Here is a 21,574-nt window from a genome sequence, read left to right on the forward strand (position 1 = left end):
TGCTCTTGATAAGTATGAGGAAGGAAACCCATAATAAAAGGCTCTATGTCAATATGGCTTTTCCTGCTAATAACACTGGGTGCGTTGAAGAAGTCATGTGATCTGGACTTTCCGAGGGAGGCGGTGGCATAGCGACATTATTTAGTAAACTCTGCCATACATTCCTTGCGTTTATCCCAGAGACAGTAAACAGCCTCAGTGTTCAGATGAAAACTGAGTTGTGAATGAACAATGCCTGGATCAGGGCCCCAAACACTACGATGGCTTACAGTGAATATTACAACTGTGCCTGGACAATCATCTCCATCCACTCTGAAAGGCCTTTGACCTTCAGATCAACCCATATGGCTTTATTCATTGTACTTTTTTTTTGGATGAACAAGTGGCTATTTGAGGGGAAACTGAATAAAAGTTTCATAAAGTATCTTTAAAGTTATATAGTTTTTCAGTTGGTCCACTAAACCTCAAGGTGGAATCTATAGAGCTCACATTTCACATATCTCAACATTTCAATGTTCCATTGTATAATTTTGCAAACATCATGGGAACACTATTTTTTGAATGTTTTCAAAAGTAACATTCCCATAATATTTGCAAAATGATAAAATGAAATGTTCCATTAACGTTCACAGAAAAAAATGGGTAACACTTTATTTCATTATAGTTGCCTTTAGACATTCTAACTACAAGAAGCATTGCTACTACATGTCAACCCGGCAATTCATTAGCAGACTGTTTGCTTACAGTAATATCTGCTAACACTTTGATGGTCCCCCAACAGACTTCTACTGACTATAAGTAACTTTGCAAGTAGCCTACATGCCAACTTATTCTATTAACCCTAACTATAACCATAACTTAGAGTATATATAACTAATATCTAATAAGAGAGTTCACATGTAGTTGCAAAGTTACTTAGTATAATATCTCAAGTGGACTATCGAAACAATGTTTTCATTACTTAATATATTATGCTTCTTTTCACAATATGTAATATACATCTCTGGTGTCCCCAGAATGTGTCTGTGAAGTTCTAGCTCAAAATACCTCCCAGATCATTTATTATAACTTGTCGAATTTGCCCCTATTTGGGTATGAGCAAAAGCATCATTTTTGTGTGTCCCTTTAATGAGCTTTTTTTACACGATCTTCAGATACAACAAAGCGAATCTTGCTCAGCCAAAATGTCAGAAATAACCAGTTGTGGAGTGCAGCCTTATGTTTGAACCGGAGTCGGACACAGATGGAGAGACTCAGGAAGAGGTTGCAACTTTTAGACTGCACCTAGACGTTTCTGAATGGTTAGTAAAGCCTACATTTATGTAACGTTAATTGTTGTGGAGTTACATTGATTCAACTCATCGACTAGCATGTGCTGTCATGTTAAAGGGCACATAACACACAGTTTCTGCCAATCGCATGTTAATCTTGAGTAGTACCCATAGAGCAGTGGCGGCTGGTCAATAGAGGGCGCTGGGGCGCCGCCCCCATCAAAATTCCAGAAATATACATGTATACAAAAATGATATAAAAGTGAAATAAAAATAAAAGAGTTTACTCATACGATGTGCTGGCTGTTAGTAAGAGCCTCAGCATTTAATAAAAACTGGCTTTGATGGGTTAACTATTTGATATGTTCTTCAATATGTTTCATGCTGTTTCATGCGTGAGGGACGCTGGACAAATGGATGTCTATCTGAGTCTAAAAATATACGGGCAGCATGTGACCTGAAGCTGGTATCTAATTGGTTCTTAAAGATCCTCCTCCGGACGCAGATCGTTGCGTCCCTGGCAAATCAGAATTGGATGCGTGTTATTTTATCCAATCTGATTGGTTCTCGTCACCTGTCATTCAACTTTCCATTCTTGGCCACTAAAGCGAAAGTCCGCAGGCGATACAAGGCGTTTCTCAATGTCAAGGAAGGATCCTCGGAAGCCAGAATTCCGAGGATACTACATCATCGACGTCCGTCGAAGGACTGTTCCAATGTCGAGGATCCTCGGAATTTCAACCAAGGCCTGAGTCCTTCGTTCGAAAAATATGCCATATACAGGAAAGGATGCATACGAGTAGACTTCGCACTCTTAGCATTCTCAAATCACCCACAATCCTATACGCGCAGCTTTGCTATCTTGTTCAAAAAATACAAAATATCGGATGTTGGCGGAGTCGGAGCGTTAACGGGGCAATATGCTTTCAAGTGTAAGAATTTACGTTACCAAACATTTGTAAAGTTTAACTTTTAAATGCCAGTACAAATTACAACCGTAATGATATTATACAAATTACTTTATTGATGGCTAACGGACCTTTTCACTGACGTAATGAGGCTGACGTGCACTTGCTAGCCTGTTCCATTTACGTGTTCTCCGAATGCTAAGGAGCCTCGCCTAGCCTCTGAAGGAAGTGACTTTGAAGGCCCAGTCCTGCAGAGGAAGGATCCTTGACATTGAGAAACACCTACAGTCACTCCGACTCCGCCACAACCTTGCTAGGATGATCAGTTTCGTAGAGATGGCAGCAGTTAAACCAAATTCTTTCACAAGGCGTTCGTTGGAAGATCCTGAACCGGACCAACGCGATTTACAAATCCAGCACAGGCCAGTGACAGGACGCAGCTGCACTCGGAGCTCCACGCGCTTGTTATGAGAAACGTAAGTGGCTGGATGTGTTGTTAGCAATGCCCTTTATTGCTTTCCCTGTCTTTTATTTCAAAGTGTCGGTACTGAAGTTTTGTGGACAACAAATGGGGTGAGAGACCTCAAATAGAACAATGCAAACGTCATGACACTACTGAGATGACTGACTTTAATCAGAGAGTCATTGAGAAATTTGCTGGCCAGAAAGAAAGGAGAGCAAAATGTATGTTCAAGTAGTCAACATGCTAGTCTGTTGTGGCTGTTTTCTTTTGTTTTTCATTTCCTCATTCAATTGTATGTGGGAAATTAATGTGTAAAAAGATAAAAGTGAAGACACTGGTTTCTCTTTAATGCTTGAATTTAGTCAACATGCATCTTGATACTGCCCCCCCCCCCCCCCCCCCCCAAAAAAATTATCACCAGCCGCCACTGCTATAGAGTAGTATTGTATCTTTCATATCTCCAAAGAGACTTTAGTTTTATCATATTTATAACACAGATACGCTGTCCCGATTCTTTCCCAAAACCGCAAACCCGTGGAAGCGTGCAGTGGGTGGAGCTAAAGAGTCACGAGCACACACACACACACACACACACACACACACACACACACACACTATGACACACACACACACACACACACACACACACACACACACACACACACACACTTATGACACACGCACACGCGCACAGACACACATACACACACATGTTTAGCATGTGAATCAACTCAGTGTAAATAAGTCAGAATGCATGCAATAGCATTAGACACCTCCTTTAATCTATAAATTGTTGTATAGGTGCTCGTGTGGGAACGTAACACGTCTGTCACCTCACCTGACTAATGCATAATAAATGTGCATTTAGGAATAACGCAGACGGTGAGCATTACGCAGAAGGACAGCTCTAAAATACAGTCAGAGAATATGGTAGCCTAACTTCGGCCATATAAGCCGTAGCATTCTGGAAAGCTCATTCCGAAAAGGAAATTTGCAAACATTCACAAAATATAAAGTGCCAGCTTTGTTTGTTTTGGATATGAATTTGAATGGGAACTTTAGCAGAATGTACTTATATATTTTTTTGTTAGCTGAATTTCAGCATATGCCTGTGTTTATATGGTTTAAAACTACACTGCAAAACATAAATGCATCTTTACAAATGGCACTCAAAGAGCACATCTGCTGCAAGTCATTTCTGGGGCCATTTGAAGGCACTGAATTTACTGAATTACTGCCTCCTAGTGGAAGAAAAAACTACTACATATGCTTCAAAAATATTTTTACAGTTCTCTTGTATTTGTCCATTTTTAAATGAACACTGTCTGATGATGTTAAACAGCTACATCACACATGTATCCCAGAGTACTAAAGCAGGTATGCACACAGAATATAATATTTCAATATTTAATATTTCACATCAAATGTAATATTTCCAAAAGTGTTGAGTTGTTCCTTACTAAAGACACTTGAGAAAACAATTATTCTTCTTCAAAAGAAATGTTTACCCCTAGGAGAACACTTCATGCTCTGTTTCATCTTCAGAAAAAAAACGTATAACAAACCCAACCCATTGTCAGAATATTCACTGTGTTTTAACAACCACATACAAAGAGAAAAATGTTTTCTCTGTAAAAAGCGTGGGACAGAAAGACACCACAGCACAGCTCTGGAGAGTCCACTGTGTTCTTCAGTTGTAGCTGCAGGCATGCTGTATAAGGAACAGATGTGATGCTCGAGGGGAGGCGAGAATGACAGAGAAAGAAAGAACCGAGCTGTGTTTGTGTGTATATTGCACCATGTCTGTGGACATTTTAAGTCTGAGAGTATAGTTATTTGCCTATAGTTGATTTATGGGAACAATTGGTGTGTGTGCACACCCAAAGCATGGCATGATTGAGATGTGTGTGTGTGTGTGTGTGTGTGTGTGTGTGTGTGTGTGTGTGTGTGTGTGTGTGTGTGTGTGTGTGTGTGTGTGTGTGTGTGTATCCAGAGAAGATACCTTGTATTAATGAATGTGATTGATAGCTACTAGCTGCTGCAGGAACATCACTGATTAATTTTATATGTAATATTTACTCAAAACTTTTACCTAAATGTAAAAAGAAATCTGGACATATAAAATGTCCTCATATTTCATGTTTACGTTGTAATACCTGTGTCATTATACAAATTTGTGTCCTCATAAATCACGAAAAACAAACACACACACAAAGACACACACACACACACACACACACACACACACACACACACACACACACACACACACACACACACACACACACACACACACACACACACACATACACACACACACACACACATTTTGTAATTTTCTGCAAAAATTGCAAATATTGTTTGTCAACTGTTATATATTTTTTAGGAAAGTGTGTAAGAAGATTTAATTATATTTATTTAATTTTGTATGCTAATAAAGTTACCTTTATTTTAGTTAGTCTTATTTTAGTAGCTTTAAGAGTAACATTTTAAGGAATTTCCCAGTTAATATTTAATATTATACAAAGTTAATGAAGGAATGTTTGAAAGAATATATCAGATAATATGGCATCTGCATCCATCCATCCTTTTTCCAAACTGCTTGTCCTAGGATCATTAGGCAAGGAAACACCTTGGAAAAATTGACCAGTCCATCACAGGGAAATGGCATCTGCAGTTTAAAAAATCAAGAAAATATACTTTTTGTGAGGTTTAGTGGACACACACACACACACACACACACACACACACACACACACACACACACACACACACACACACACACACACACACACACACACACACACACACACACACACACACACACACACACACACACACACACATTATATATATATATATATATATATATATATATATATATATATATATATATATATATATATATATATATATATATATATATATATATATATATATTATAATTATATGATTCACATGATCAGGTTAATGCATGTTAAATGGCAGAACAGGAACATTACTGTTTAATATTTACTCAAAACTAAATCTGGACCCACAAACATCACAAAATTATTGTATAAACCAACATTTGGGAACAAGTAACACACATTATTATTATTAGCCTGTTTTATTTGTCATTTGTTCAATGCTTTTTCCCCCCAATGCTTAAGTTGAATATGAATATTTTGTCTTCTTTTTCAAATTAAAATGTTTAAAATAAAGTCTAAGACGTATTTATTGATTATATTTTGCTGTGTGCCCCTTGTCTGTGTATGCGCCCATCACGTGTAGGGTTACAATCATATTCTGAAACAGAATGATCGCCCTCTAGTGAAACAAAGAAAGATCCTAAACTTTCCAGGTCAAAAGCGGTTTCCTCGCAATATCCCAGGGCAAACGACCAAATTCGCTTTTACTCCTAAATTATAGCTGGAGTTAATGATAGGTTTGCCGCGGTCTCGCAGATGGCGCCTCCTCCGTCCATGCCTCTGTCGAATGGCAGTAATCAGCGCTTCAGAATTTGCATTGACTGACGTCTGGTTAGTAAAGGGCGGAGTCCGGAGCGATGACACGTCAGAAGACAACAGAGACAGTTACGTCTCTCTTTATAGGTGTGAAGAAGAGAGAGCGACGCAATTCCCCAGCTTCGTTCTGCTAAAAAGCATCTCCTCATTGCGCTGAGGAGCGGACAGTCCACTATTTACTGCCGACGACTGAAAGCATGAGAATTTCAATGTTAGTTTCTCTCATCAGGCCGACCGGGCCGATTATTGTGGGCATCTCTCTGGGATTCACTCTGAGCCTTTTGAGCGTCACCTGGGTGGATGAGTCCTGCGACTCTGCCTGGATGGGAGCCGCCGACGAGATGCTCATAGGGCAGCCTGGGAGCTCGAAAGGGGCCCGCAAACCTAGCTCGATATCAACTGGCACAAGTGACAACGGAAATGTCGAAGAGGATTTTGAGCCAAGAATAGTGCCTTATAACAAGCCTGCTCAGGAAGGTCCTCCAAAAAAAGTTTTCAGGTAGGTGTAGCTCCACCAGTGATTATATACAGTGCCCATCCTGAATGCAGTCTGTTCTGTCTATTTAGACCACGCATGAAAGGCAGTAGCCTAAGTAATTAAAAAAAAAAAAAAAAAAAGGAAAGAATAACTTTTTTTTTCTAATCTCTTTGTGACTGGAGCTTTTCTGCAAGAAGTTTGCTGCTTAACGAAATACCTCTTTTAAGCACAATAACGCTGGCTATTTAAAGAGCAAAGGCTCCTGATCTTGGCCCTAATGATGTCATCAGGTCACATAAAGCGTGCTGTCAGTCAAGGATCAGCGGTTTAGTAATCTCAATGACAGCCTTAACAACTCAACAGTATCCTTAAAGACACATATAAACATAACATTAATGACGAGGTATTTATTGAACACTGGTAGAAAACATTTTGTAAAATGGTAACTATTTTCTGCTAAAATTACAAATATTGTTTGTCCACTGTTATATATTTTTTAAGAAAGTGTGTGAGAAGATTTCATTATATTTATTTAATTTTGTATGCTAATAAAGTTACCACAGTCTTATTTTAGTAGCTTTAAGAGTAACATTTTAAGGGATTTAATAAGATTTTCCAGTTAATATTTAATATTATACACGAATGTTTGAACGAATATATCAGAGAATATGGTAACTTGAGATGCTTGAGTCTATTCCAGCAAGGAAACACCCTGGACGAATGGCCAGTCCATGACAGGAACATGGCATATGCAGTTTAAGAAATCAAGAAAATATACTTTTTGTGTGGAAAAATAGTTATTTTCTGTAAAAGAGTCGTGCATAATGAGCATGTCTCCGTGTTTTTCAAGCTTACTATGAAGTCACACAATAGCTTTGGTAAGGAGGAAATTAAATTCAATCGTTATTGACTAATCTTTTCCTCGGCCAAAGTTCCAAGTCCATTCACATTCAGATTTATTGATGGCAAAACTGTATTTCTCATGTGTGCCGTAACTGAATGTGACCTGAAGAAGAAGGTTTGAGAGCAGAAGAGAATTTCCTTTGAATAACTTAAGCCACACACAAAGCTATACATCACATGGTTTCAGATTTGAGATGGTCTTTTTTCTATTAACTGTCATTATATATAGAAAGAGTTGTATGAATATTATTCAGAAAACAATGTTGTGCTTCATGGAAAAAAAAATGACAGCAGACAAGTTTGGCTTGACATGGCAGCGAGTAAATAATGACCCAACTGCTGCCTATTTTGGACTTCTGTGTGTGGTATGTTATAAATAATTGGGTTGGTTTATTTGACCAACTGACACAGCAAACCCAGCTGTGCTTGCGAGTTCCAAATGTAACTGTGCTGTGATTCATATTTCTTTACTCTTCATGTGAGTTAGTAATGTATCCTTCTTCCTTTTCTTTTTAGAGCCAAGTATGCCAGCACAGAGCTTGGAATCCGTGAACGTCTCTTTGTTTCAGTATTTACCTCCAAATCCACCATAAACACATTAGCTGTGGCCATCAACCGGACCCTCAACCACCACCTGGATGGCCGGCTCATCTTCTTTACAGGCACTCGCAATCGTAAACTCCCTAATGGAATGTTTGTGGTCGCCCACGGTGACGAGCGTCCAGTCCCAAACATGTACCAGTCTGTCCGATATCTTCTAGAACATCAAATTGCTGAGAATGATTGGTTCTACCTTGTCCAGGATGATACCTATACACAGCCCGAAAGGCTGAAGACTTTAGTAAGCCACCTGAGCATGGACCTTCAGCTTTACATGGGTCACCCAGGAGAGTTCATTGGAGGTGAAACCCAGGGAAGGTACTGTCACAGTGGACCAGGATTTCTACTATCCCGCGCACTGCTTCTGAAACTCCAGCCTTTCTTGGAGCAATGCAGGACTGACATTATAAGTGTTAGACCCGATGAGTGGCTCGGTCGCTGTGTCATTGATTATGCAGGCATGAATTGTGTGGAGGAATATGAGGTAAGAGTTAATGATTAACTGGGACTCGAATCTGCTTTCTATGCAAGATTGGTATGAGCATTTGAAAGGAAAGTTCTGTCACCATTTACTCACCCTCAAAGGCAGATTTTTGAAGAATATTTCAGTTGTTTTTTTATCCATGTTGTGAAAGACAATATGGTCCAGATTGAAGTTTCATTTCACAGAAAAAAGAAAGCCAAACAAGGTTATTTTTGTATTAGATTGAGATTAGTTTTTATTCATTTTTTGAATTACTTTATATTTTCCCTTTTAATTTTAGTTCATGTTTTTGGGCCCTATTTTAAAGGGGACATTTGACTTTTCCCATGTTTAAAGGGTTAGTTCACCCAAAAAGGAAAATTAGCCCATGATTTACTCACCCTCAAGCCAGGTGTATATGACATTCGTATTTCAGACAAACACAATCAGAGTTATATAACAAAAATGTCCTTGCTCTTCCAAGCTTTATAATGTCATTGGACGAGCAGATCTTTTTCTTCGCTAGAGAAGCGTTCAGTTCTTCCACTTGCAAATTCTGCCACGTAAATAGCGAATCTGCAACAATGCACCTAAACACACCTCGTTTTCAAACCAGCACTCCCATGGGCGCAAAAATGGGTGCAAATGCATTTGCTACATAGGTCCCATGGCATGACATTTTCATTTTATGAGGTTTTTCAACATCAATATGAGTTCCCCTAGCCTGAATATTGTCCCCAAGTGGCTAGAAATTTTGATTGGTGTAAACCGAGTTCTGGCTGTCTTTCTCTTCCTTTGAGAAAATGACAGCCCAGATGAGTTGATCTGGAATTTTCCTGTTATGACGTCATAACAGGAACGGTTACCTCCCTTTCCTCCGCCCAGAGAATTTGGCACACCCATGCAAGCGCTATATTTGTTTGTCCTCGAGAGATCATGGCTTGTGAATGAGTGAATGCTGGCAGTTTCTCAGTGTTTGGATGTACAAATGAAAACAGAAGTCTTTTTTCAGTTCCTTCTGATCTGTGATCAGTGATTTCTGATGTGTAGCTAATTATTCAAGTTCACACAGAACTTTAATATTCGTGCTGCGGCTTCTCTCTCTCCCGACAGAACGGTGTTTTCGTATTTTATATCTTGTGAGTCAGTGTTTTTGTATGTCCTCGTCGCGTCTATCTGTTCTAAAATGAGCATACAGTCGTGAGTAACTCATACAGTCAGTTCTGCTCAACATCGGCAGAGCTACATCTTTAGAGATAAGCCTCACGCACGCCGAAACTCGGGCTGCACTGACCGGTCAACCTTCAACATCACCAACCCCCAGTACTGCATCTGGCCCAGAGCGGAACCAAACGCGGCGCGAGATTAAGCAGAAGGGGGGTAAGCGTGAGGGTCTCCGGGCTAGTGCTAGCCAGCTATCACCACAATAAACTGGATTACATTCGGTTACTGCTGTTGTGTCTTTGTTTGCGCTGTGCACTCAATGGGCCCTATCTTGCACCCAGCGCAATTGACTTTGTACACCGACGCATGTGTCATTCCTATTTTGCACCCGCGCAAAGCACGCTTTTCCCTCCACAGAAGCACGTCGCTAAACTAGTGAATGAACTTGCGCTACCTGGGCGGTTCAGCGCAAAAAAGGAGGCGTGTTCCGGCGCAAACAATCCCTGGTGCTATTTTGCTGTTCCATTAAACAATTGCGCCACTGACCAGAAAAAACCTAGTCTAAAGTCAGTGGCGCGTTGCGCGTTGTTCATTATGCTATTTTAAGGGCGCATGCTTGACCATAATGTATAGCGTGCACAACGCGCATACACTTTGCTCATGTAATCTACACAGATGCAACAGTTATTTTTGCAAATCATAAATTGTTACACTAAAAAATATTAACACATGAGATGACGGAAATCATTGTGGTGTGCCACGAAGATGTGAAAAAATAGGCATAAATCTAGCTTACAAATTATTCAGGCTAATTGTAGTCTAATAATTAAGGAGACCTGTTTGCCCAATAGTGGCAACTTTTGGCAAGACATATATGTATATAAGGACATCTAACAAATTGGTTTGTCCGTCAAGAACCAGGAAAAAAAATCGGTGAGGGTGGACGCAGCGATGTCCTCTGCTGGCGTCAGGTCCTGAGTAGAGGCAGATCCACCTCCCGTTACACGGCGTGCCCGATTGATGCTGGCAAGCTTGGACTTTCCCCGTCTTCTGATGTCATTGTAGCGCTTGCGGCACTGGTGCGACGTCCTGGGGATGCCAGCTGATGAAACACCCACGCCTGTTTAACCGACGCTATTTTGGGTGGGTTTCTCCCATCCCCATACAACACAACTTCTCTGTCTTTCACTGCTCTTACAAGAACATCAGTCTCCTCGGCTGTGAACCGCTCCTGGCGTGCGCCTGGTAAATACGCCATAATAATAGCAATCCATAATGGAACTTGCGCACCTGCTTTTACAGGGAATGTTGGATGACGCTCTGATTGGTTTATTCACGTTACGGCCAAACCACACCTATGAATAATGAAGCTACTTCAGACCAACCCATTTTAGATTTGCGCCGGGCGCAAGAGCCATTTATCCCGCCGCGAAAATAGCAACAGCGCCGAGACCCGCCCACAAAGTTACTCGCATCTCGAGTCAGCGCTGATCCATCATTTACTAAAGTTACTAACTTTCTGACATGAGTGACAGTCCCTCCGACTAGAAATAAACTAATAACCTGAAGTATATGCTAGTAACTTCAACAGTTCACTGAACTGAGACGTGCTGAGAGAAACTGATGAGAAGTGAACTCAGGTCCATCCGTCTCTCTGGCAGCAGGCTCGTGCCTGGGTGCCTCGTAGACCTCGTTAAACCACGCCCCCTCCACTACAAGATCTGATACTCATTTCAAATGCAAAGATGTCAGCCAATCACAACAGTGGGCGTTTTTACTGAAGTCTCACAGCAGACACACCCCTTGAAACAGAGCATTCAAGCCAGAGGGCAAACATCAGTATAGAAAAAATGCCTTTTATTTCTAAATTATGACATTTTATGATGCAAAAATCATACTAACAATATAAGTACACCTCAGGAAACATTATAAAATAATAGAAAAATGCCATGCCATGGGACCTTTAAACAACGTAGCGCAGGACGTGAAAATAATAACTGCGTCGGGCTGAACCTAGCAAAAAACACTTGCATCATGCCTGGCACTGCATTGTGTCGGGTGTATGATAGGGCCCTTAATTTTTTAGTTCGTTTATTTTTTTATTTCAAGTATAAAGTTTTCTATGGTTTTAGTTAATTACATATAATAACCCTGGTAACAACATGAGGGTGAGTTAAAGATGACAAAATTAAATTTTTTGGTTGAACTATGCCTTTAAATCTAGTGTGAGAACAAAAATGGTATCCTGAGAAAAACAGTCAAAATTGCATTCTCTTTTCATTGTTTATTTTCCATCAACTTTCCATTTCATTAGCTTAGTTTCTGTTTAGTTTTTTCTTAAAAGACACACATTGCACTAAATCTCACGACAGCGTCTGCTTCGTCCCCATAATCACTAAGGCAGTTACATTTCTTACATCATGAGATTCCAATTAGTCACAAGCTAAAATAGTATCTATCCCAGGGCAAATATGGCTGAGAGAGCTGTGTGCCCAAATGAGCTGAAGGAAAGGAGGAGGGGGGATCGGGGGCCTCAGAGCCTGAACTATGTACAGATCATCCTGGCAAACTCTAAAAACAGGCCTGTGTTGATAAAGTAGACTTTTCATGTAGCTGGTTTCCCTAAGTTGGCAATGTTTATGCTGGTCACAAATGACTACATTTTTCACCCAGGGTCTCTAGTTTCGACAGGAAGCCACATTACCCAAGGGCCCATGCTTTATTGAGAGGGCGCGCTGTTATATATTGAGAGGCTCAATGCAACAGGGAGTCCAGATATTCAATAGTTTACAGTATTTTTCAAATTCTGAGGCAGGTACATTGATATACTCAAACAAGCTCACAGTCATGTGAAAATGATCCGCTTATGTTCAAAACATTTATTTCACGTAATCAGCACCGAAGGCAGTATAGAGCAGCATATATATTTGTTAAAATGTCATAAGTGTGATATGCAATGGTTTGTGAGTTGATGTGTTAAATGGGATTAGACATGGGTGGTGCCTGCTGGCTCCTTAGTGGATTATGCCCATTTCAATGCTTTGGCATAGAGGTGAAGGAAGACATTCGCACACTTAATAGCCTGATCTGGTTGGATTTAGGTTTCTGCATGACTTACACTAATGTTCAAAAGTTTGGGGTCAGTAAGATTTTTTTTTCCAGCAAAGATACATTCATTTGATCAAAAGTGACAGTAAAGATATGTTAAAAAGTATTACATTTATAGGTAAAATGCTCATATATTTCAAATAAATGCTGTTCTTTTGAACTTTCTATTTATAACAAAAACAAAAATGCAACACAACTGTTTTCAACATTGATAATAATATTGAGCACCAAAATTAGCATATTTAAATTAATCATGTGACACTGAAGACTGGAGTAATGATGCTGAAAATTCAGCTTTGCAATCACAGGAATGAATTACGTTTTAAAATATATACTGATTGTAGTGATATTTAATGATATTACTGTTTTTACTGTATTTTGCAGCTTTGGTCAGCGTAAGGAACTTCTTTTAAAAACATAAAAAAATATTTTGAATGGTAGTGTAGAACCACGTCTCATGCAAAATACATCTGTAACTGAGATAGGATATATGTTACAGGGACATAAAAATATGACCATGCTTTAATTCTGCTGTAAACGTTGTCATAAATTATTAAATAGGGTTTATTAGTTGGTACAATAGTTGGTAACACTTTACAATAAGGTTTCATTAGTTAATGGATTAACTAACATGAACTAACCATGAGCAGTACAGTTGTTACTGTATTTGTTAATCTTGGTTAACGTTAGTTGGTTTGTTCATGTTAGTTCACAGTGCATTAATTAATGTTAACAAGATTTTAATAAAGTATAAGTAAATGTTGAAATTATCATTAACAAAGATTAATAAATGCTGTATAAGTGCAGTTCATTATTAGTTCATGTTAACTTATGCAGTTAACTAATGTTAACAAATGAACCTTATTGTAAAGTGTTACCAAAGAGTTTTTGAATGGCTATTTCTATACATATGGGTTTGCTATTTTAATAAAACTTTAAATAATTTGTAAGTTAATGCAAAATCATTGGAGATGAAAATAAAATGTTAGGCTATTTGTAGACTATATTGCTGGAAGTTGAAAATCAATTAGTGGTTTTAAAGGGGTCATGAATTGAGAAATCAACTTTTCATCTAGCCTTTGATACATAAAAGTTAATTGTGATATAAGAATATCCTGCAAGTTTCGGAGCTGAAAACTTCCTTGTTAGTCAAAGAAAAGCTTTTATAGACACCAGGCCCAACAAACGCTCAATCTCAGAATGTGCCAGGCTGTGACGTCTGAGAGTGATGAAGCACCGCCTCTGCAAAAGAAGATCAACTGCCTGTTGATCCCCACCCATCGATTCATACATGTAACATATGCCTAGTGTTAAACCAGATCGAGCTACCAAACAATAAATATGTCATTGAGGATTACAAAATATTGTGCAGTGCCTGGGCTCGACAGTAATGCAACATGTAAGTAACTGTTAATTCTAATGCCTGATCTGAAATGTTCTTTGTCTGTGTGTCAGTAAATCAAACCAGTGACTAAACGTCAACTTGCGTTGTTTCTCTTAGTATGATGAAAATAATGTTATGTAATGGTGATTAAATTCTATAAAGAAAGCGATCAATGAAAGCTCCCTTTGCAATCGTTTGGGCAGCGTGCGCTGAACCTGCCTATCAAACAGCGAGAGTTTATCAGTGATGCGTTTATCAGTGACTCCCGTTTTATTCACAGAATTTCTTAACTACAGTATATCACGTTTGCACTGTTAGTGAAGATGAAAGCATTCATTAGTGTACAGAACCTGAGTTGCAATGACGAGATCGCTGCTTTCATGCTGTGTGATCGGCTACAATTTCATTGTTGGAAGCACATGATTCCCCCAGTTAAGCGCAAACCCCACCCCAAAGTGGATTTTATTGGTCAATAAGTCACCTGCCAAATAAATTTCAGACTTCAGTTCAGAAAAATCATGGATGGATATAATCTCGACAAACAAGTAACGGTATATCTATCAGGATGTGCTAACAAGGTTATGGGTTAGTATTTGTTTCAGCATTGCATAGGCAGTCAGCATGTTTTGCAAATAGCTGGAAGCAGATAAAGCTAAATGATTATCACTCTAAAACTGTATGAACATTAAGATCAAAGAAACAAATAATAAATCATGTTGCAACTGGAAATAGCAGAAATAATGTGATCCACTGAGAAACAAAATCACTGAGTCTCATTAGGTGAGCTATCAGTCTCATGCAGGGGCAACATATCATTATACTGGGTTTAGGACAGTCTAGTTGTTCAACTTTGGGCATTTTGAACAATGACGTAAAAGATATGACCTGACCATAAAGCATCAGTAATTCACACAGACCTGAACATGCTGTTTGGATCCGACATAAAACAAGTGAGTGTCCAGTCACCGGGATTACTTGAATGGAAAGATGCCCTTCTTCTGCTGCTTAGCCAGGAAGTAAATGACTTCCTGTTCTCGGCAGGCCAGCTGCAGACCTGCTGAGATTTGTGCAGTTAATTAGCATGGTTACAACAAGACATTAAACTGCTTTACTGCCAATTGCAAGGGTCTGCTGACTAGAGCTGACCAGAATTAACCTAGAGGTGCCATCTATGCAACTATGGCCACATTCTTGTTATTGTGCCAAATGTTGAGGCATGTTAAGAACACAATACATGTAAATACATTTATATGCAATATAATAATCTGATCTAATTTCAATCTTGCTTTACCTCAGGGGCTGAATTATAATTATTTTACAATGGAAAACAATATGGACCTTTCCAGAGTGGGGAATGATGGATTCCAGAATGCTCTCACTGTTCATCCTGTGACCAGTGCAGAACTTATGTATCGTCTGCACAAACATTTCACAGAAATTGAACTGCAGAGGACCTATGAGGAGATCGAAAAACTGCAGGTTAGATCTATCTATCTATCTATCTATCTATCTATCTATCTATCTATCTATCTATCTATCTATCTATCTATCTATCTATCTATCTATCTATCTATCTATCTATCTATCTATCTATCTATCTATCTATCTATCTATCTATCTATCTATCTATCTATCTATCTATCTATCTATCTATCTATCTATCTATCTGTCTGTCTGTCTGTCTGTCTGTCTGTCTGTCTGTCTGTCTGTCTGTCTATCTATCTATCTATCTATCTATCTATCTATCTATCTATCTATCTATCTATCTATCTATCTATCTATCTATCTATCTATCTATCTATCTATCTATCTATCTATCTATCTATCTATCTATCTATCTGTCTATCTATCTGTGTGTCTGTCTGTCTTGATTAGCTCTTTATTTTGTATACTTTATGCATGCATTGCTTTAATATTGCTTACAAAAAGCCATCAAATCCATACGTTTTTGAAAGCATATGCTACATTGCCTTTACCTTGTCACTGCATGGGGCATTTACCAGGGCCACCTACCAGAATGTTTTAGATGTCTACCTATTCAACAAACAAAAAAGCTGAAGAGGTTAATAGGGTGTTTAATTAGGACTGGAGTTGATAAAAACTGCCATAAAGGGTGCATATTAATACACTAGTAATGAATTCAAACTACATGATATCAGCTCGATTTTGGTTTGACGTAGACAATGATAAACGACAATGGCATCGGGACGCAAGAAGCGATCATTTTATCTCGTATAGTGTGTCATAGTAGACTATAACCGCCGCCGCTTCTGTGACCCTTCACAATGTCACGACAGAATGACTAGCATGCTTAATTTCCCCCCTCTATGATGGGTTCTGTCACATCTGTGATGTTGACCAATAGGAGCACAGAAGCTCCCATTCACTAGACCTGCTCGATCATGGCAAAAATCATAATCATTATTTTGGTCAATATTGAAATCACAATTATTTTACACGATTATTGGTGGGTGATCAAAGTCTTATTTCATGATATGAGTAATTTTAAATGACAGTCAAATTTCACAATTATCGATACTTCAGCAAAAAAAATGCAAGTAAATGTCCAGAAAGAAGAAGAACAAAGAAACGAGTTACAATCAAAACCAAACCAACAGAACAAAAATACAAATTAATTAAACAGTGCTTTAGGTTTTTCAGAAAGATGTACTAACAGGTATTCAGATAAGTAATACCCAATATACTGTTACACACGCTCTTTCTCAGTGTTTACATTCACTTAAGACATAATTGACTGTGTTTACGAGGATACTTAGCAAAACGGCATCCGGAAGTCAGTCACTAGTTCCGCCTTCTCGATGACAGCACGTAATGTATAATCTTGCATGTCTACAAAAATGTCAGACAAAAATATTACGCAAAATATTGAACCCAGCATAAGCAGTGTTGCCACAGTTACTTTGAAAAAGTAATCTGATTACTGATTAATCCTTTAAAAAGTAACAGTTACTTTACAGATTACTTGATTTTAAAAGTAACTAAGTTAGATTACAAGTTACTTTATTAGTTACATTCAGCAGTTGCCGACAACACCCCTGCCGCCTCAACATATAGAAATGATAACCGTTTTTGCCAACACTCACTTTATTGGAAGTACATTTTTAACAGTAACGTCAACAATGTATCTCCTGACATTTTAAATTGAAATAAAAAAATATTTACAGAAAAAAACAAACATGTTTTAATAAAATAAAAAATTTAATAAAGACAGTCTTTCTTGACTTTACTTAATATAAATACTTTCCCCGAGACGCAAGAAGAATATACAAATTATATACGCCGTGTATATATTTTTACTAAGGAAAATGACTAAAATAGTAACTCACAGTGATTTGGATAATACTGGATACTTGGATACTGGCATCACTGAGCATAAGGTACTATCTCTGCTGAAAAAAACCCCGAATTGCTGGTCACCAGCATAAGGTATGTTTTGCATGCTGGGATGGGATGTTGGTTGCTGGTTTTCTGATCCCCAGCATGGGCTTCCCGGTAGTGCTGGTTGACCAACTATGCCAGCTCAATTTTGTTTGAGGACAGCATGACAATGTTGGTCATCTAGCTTAACCAGCACTATACTAGCTCTAACCAGCATAAACCTGCCTGGACCAACATGGAATTCATCCTGGTTTATGCTGTATTTTTCAGCAGGGATACATTAGAGTACAAATATGTACCCTTAAGGTGCTAATATAAACCCTTCAAGATGAAATGCTTGTATTGCCCCAGTGACAAGCTGTTTTCTCCCCTAAAGATACAGTGTATTGTATTTTTGTATTCTTATATTTTTATTGTATTAAGTATTAAGTGTAATGTTGTTTTTTTTCAACTTTTCATGCATCTTACTTTTCACCCTCAGTCTGAGATAAAGAATGTCAGTGAAGTAGCAGCAGATGGAAACAAGAGTGCTCTATGGCCCATTGGAATCACACCTCCCTTTGAACCCAAAAGCCGCTTTGAGGTCCTGCGTTGGGACTACTTTAACGAAGATAACCTTTTCTCCTGCGTGGATGGTGCCCCTAAATGCCAGCTCAATGGTGCTGATCGTGATGACGTGACTGATGTCATCAAGGTTGCTGTTGAAGAGCTTAATAAAAAATACAACCCTTTTGTACAGTTGAGCGGTCCACAGCTGGTGAACGGTTACAGACGCTTGGACCAGACACGAGGGATGGAGTACACATTGGACCTGCAGGTCCAGGCCACGACTGAGTCTGGTCACCAGCAATCCATCGCACGCCGTGTACACCTTGTGCGACCCCTCGGCCAGGTAGAGATTATCCCCATGCCTTATGTCACCGAGGCTACACGAGTTCACGTGCTCCTGCCCCTCACTAGTTATGAGTCCCATGTAGCACTGCACTTCTTAGATCACTGTTCCTCCAATTTGTTTGAGACTGGTGAGAATGCAGTTCTTAATTTCCTGTTCACTTATGAACCAGCCGAGGCCCAAAAAGTTAGTACAAATGATGTGTTTGCAGAGGTCAAGGCTAAGATCACCGCAGTTGAGCGCAGATATCCCACCGTGAAGGTGTCTTGGATCAGCATAAAGACAGAAAGTCCTGGTGTCCTGCAGATCCTGGACATTGTTTCTAGGAAGCACCCGGTAGAAACTCTCTTCCTCCTGGTCACGGCTGACACAGTACTCAAGTCAGAGTTCTTGAATCGCTGCCGCATGAACACCATCAGTGGCTGGCAGGCTTTCTTTCCCATCCATTTCCAAGACTTTGACCCCAGTGTGGCTTATCCAGACCAGGTTCCCCCTGCCTCACACGACCTGGTCAGAGAAGCGGGCCACTTTGACCGCTACACCTTCGAGGAGGCGTGTTTCTACAACTCTGACTACATGTCCTCACGCACACGGATGTCTGGGGATATGCAGGAGAATGAAGAGCTGCTGGAGAGCCTGGATCTTTATGACATGTTTGTGCAGTATTCGGGACTGCACGTGTTCCGTGCCGTCGAGCCTGCTTTGCGGCAGGCGTTTCGCAAGCGGACCTGCGATCCTCGTCTAAGTGAGGACGTGTTCCACCGTTGTATCCAGAGCTCTCTGGAGGGCCAGGGATCACGGTCCCAGCTTGCCATGCTAATATTTGAGCAAGACCAGGGAAACAGCACCTGAGGAGCAACAGTGGGGTAACTGTAGACTGTAGACTGGCTAACCGCTTCTCCTCCTTAACATCTGTCAACCAGTTCTCTAGTAAAAGCTGTTTGATTATCTTACTGAATTCAAAGAGAAGAGTTCTGAAAGGAATATTTTAAGACATTTAACAAGAAATGTCTAGAGACCTCTTTTCTGTGAGCACTTGACTCACAACTGTTAATGCACTACAAAAAAATGTATACTGTTCTTTCACTGTGCTTTTCTGAACAATTTTAGAGTTTTGTATTGTGGCACGTCTCATGTTGCTGCCTTGTTAGGATGGATTGTTTTTAATGTTGTATTCTTCATTTGTAAATGTTATTTACCTTACAGACTGGTGTAGTTTAGCTCAATGTATACTTTTGACACAAATGCTAGCATATGCTTACAGCCAAACTCATAGGCTGCGTCTGAAATCACATACTCTCTGAGTAGGTACTTATTTTGAGTAGCAATTACTTTGCAACCGCTAAAAAAGTAGCCTGTTATATATATGTTATATATAGTATGTGTGTAGTACGAATGTAATCTGGACATACTACATTCGACCTACCAGCATCAATTGCGTCTCTTCACTACCATTGACAAATCCTCTCCTTTGCCCTCATAGGATAGTAAAGCGTTCATCATATCATCCGGGTCATCCGTGTACTTTTTGCTGTGCTGTGAATTTGGACCATAGACTGTAAAAAAAGATGGCCGACGCACATTCACTCTATTCCATTGAAGTGAAGCCACCAGTGAAGTCGCTATTTCAAGGTCCCGCCCAAACTCCCACCTAATCAAAAACTTTTTGTAAAATAAACAGTTATGGAAATGTAGAAATTAAAATTAAAGATGCTCTATGTAAGTTTTTGACTATACTAAAGCATAAAAATACCATAATATGATTGCATATATTTAGGAAACATCCTAAGTCCATATACTTGTACCTCTGAAAAGCAAAGCTCCAGCCAGTTATTTTACTTTGAAATGTGCGTTCCGTGTCGGCATGTCTGTTTTTGTTTTGGTCTGTGCGAAACGGCACACCCCAGGTTGCCAGTTAGCGGAAAACACAGCGTATTGCTGCCCTGGAAGCCAGCAAACAAACTGGGTCAGAGATCGCAGATTCTACCCGACCTAAAAAGCCTCTGCATCCATCTAAAAATCTCTATGAACGGAAGCACATTAAAACACGGAAAAATCAACTCATCAACCTACTGTGTCTCCTCGCCTACCATTGTAAATTAAGCTTGCTCCTGTTGCGTGTCTTCAAACTGGGAACCCGCGTGATCGTTGAGTCTGAGGAGGAGGGGGCGGGGCAAACAATATTTTGAATTTGGACTGCAGTACACATTTCAACCACTAGCTGTCATTCTTACATAGAGCACCTTTAAAGCTCAAATCTCCTCCCGAAGTTCCCGAAAATATCCGTAGGTGCCTCAGTGACTACTTCGCTCAGAGAAGCTGTCCATCTTAGCTGTGAATCATAATGTCACACCCCTGTTTTTTATATCATGAAATAACAAACTAAAACCAAACTTATTTAAAGAGCGAACACTTGAACTAACATCAGCGTGATAAAAACTGCCTAAAATGACAGAAACCGTCTTTGGAAAAAATGTATTTGAAGTTTAATTTGATTGTTTTAGTTTCCCTATGTCCCATTACATTTAATGGAGAGGGCCGGGTTTATGACCTATACTGCATCCAGCCATCTGGGGGCGATCGAGATGCTTTGGCTACACTTTTCAGGACTCGTATGGCACACTTGATTTGGACATACTACTCTTTTCACTCACTTGTTTTTTGCCTACTATATAGTAGGGAATTATGCGATTTCAGATGCCATAGGGTGCGTCTCAATCAGCTCCCTAGCTTCCTAGATCGTGAATCAGTATATTGTGTACAGTAAGATGGCTGACTCCCTGATTAGTTTCCTGACTACTGAACTAGGGAGCTGATTGAGACACAGCCCTTGCCTTTCAAAGTACACTTCTTCTGTTTCTTTTATGACTGTGAAACAACAGGTCAGGGCAGTGTTGCCACCTTCTGGACAAACTAATTACTGCAACAAAATTCAAGGCACAAGCATGCAGTGTATGCGCAGTAAAAAAAATCTGCCTGCGTACTGTACGTACAGTGTATGCATACTATGCTATTAAAATTTGTCACATGCACTG

At 39.5% G+C, this 21,574-nt stretch overlaps 1 protein-coding gene across 1 annotated transcript; it reads left to right on the forward strand.

Annotated features, from left to right (window-relative positions):
- The first annotated feature begins 6,176 nt into the window (after positions 1-6,176).
- Positions 6,177-20,581, forward strand: chpfb (chondroitin polymerizing factor b). Its single transcript, XM_079840204.1, has 4 exons — positions 6,177-6,647; positions 8,046-8,613; positions 15,545-15,727; positions 18,129-20,581. The coding sequence occupies exons 1-4, from the start codon at positions 6,346-6,348 to the stop codon at positions 19,389-19,391; spliced, it is 2,316 nt and encodes a 771-aa protein (XP_079696330.1). The 5' UTR covers positions 6,177-6,345; the 3' UTR covers positions 19,392-20,581.
- The last annotated feature ends 993 nt before the right edge of the window (positions 20,582-21,574 follow it).

The sequence above is a fragment of the Gobio gobio genome, assembly GCF_949357685.1.
Source record: "Gobio gobio genome assembly, chromosome: 17".
Classification (NCBI taxonomy): Eukaryota; Metazoa; Chordata; class Actinopteri; order Cypriniformes; family Gobionidae; genus Gobio; species Gobio gobio.

What these genes read in the sequence shown, in the direction of transcription:
- chpfb (XM_079840204.1), top strand. Translation starts at nt 6,346, where the DNA reads ATGAGAATTTCAATGTTAGTTTCTCTCATCAGGCCGACCGGGCCGATT. An exon ending in ATTGTGTGGAGGAATATGAG is followed by an intron (nt 8,614 to 15,544) that starts GTAAGAGTTAAT and finishes GCTTTACCTCAG; the next exon opens with GGGCTGAATTATAATTATTT. An exon ending in AGGAGATCGAAAAACTGCAG is followed by an intron (nt 15,728 to 18,128) that starts GTTAGATCTATC and finishes TTTCACCCTCAG; the next exon opens with TCTGAGATAAAGAATGTCAG.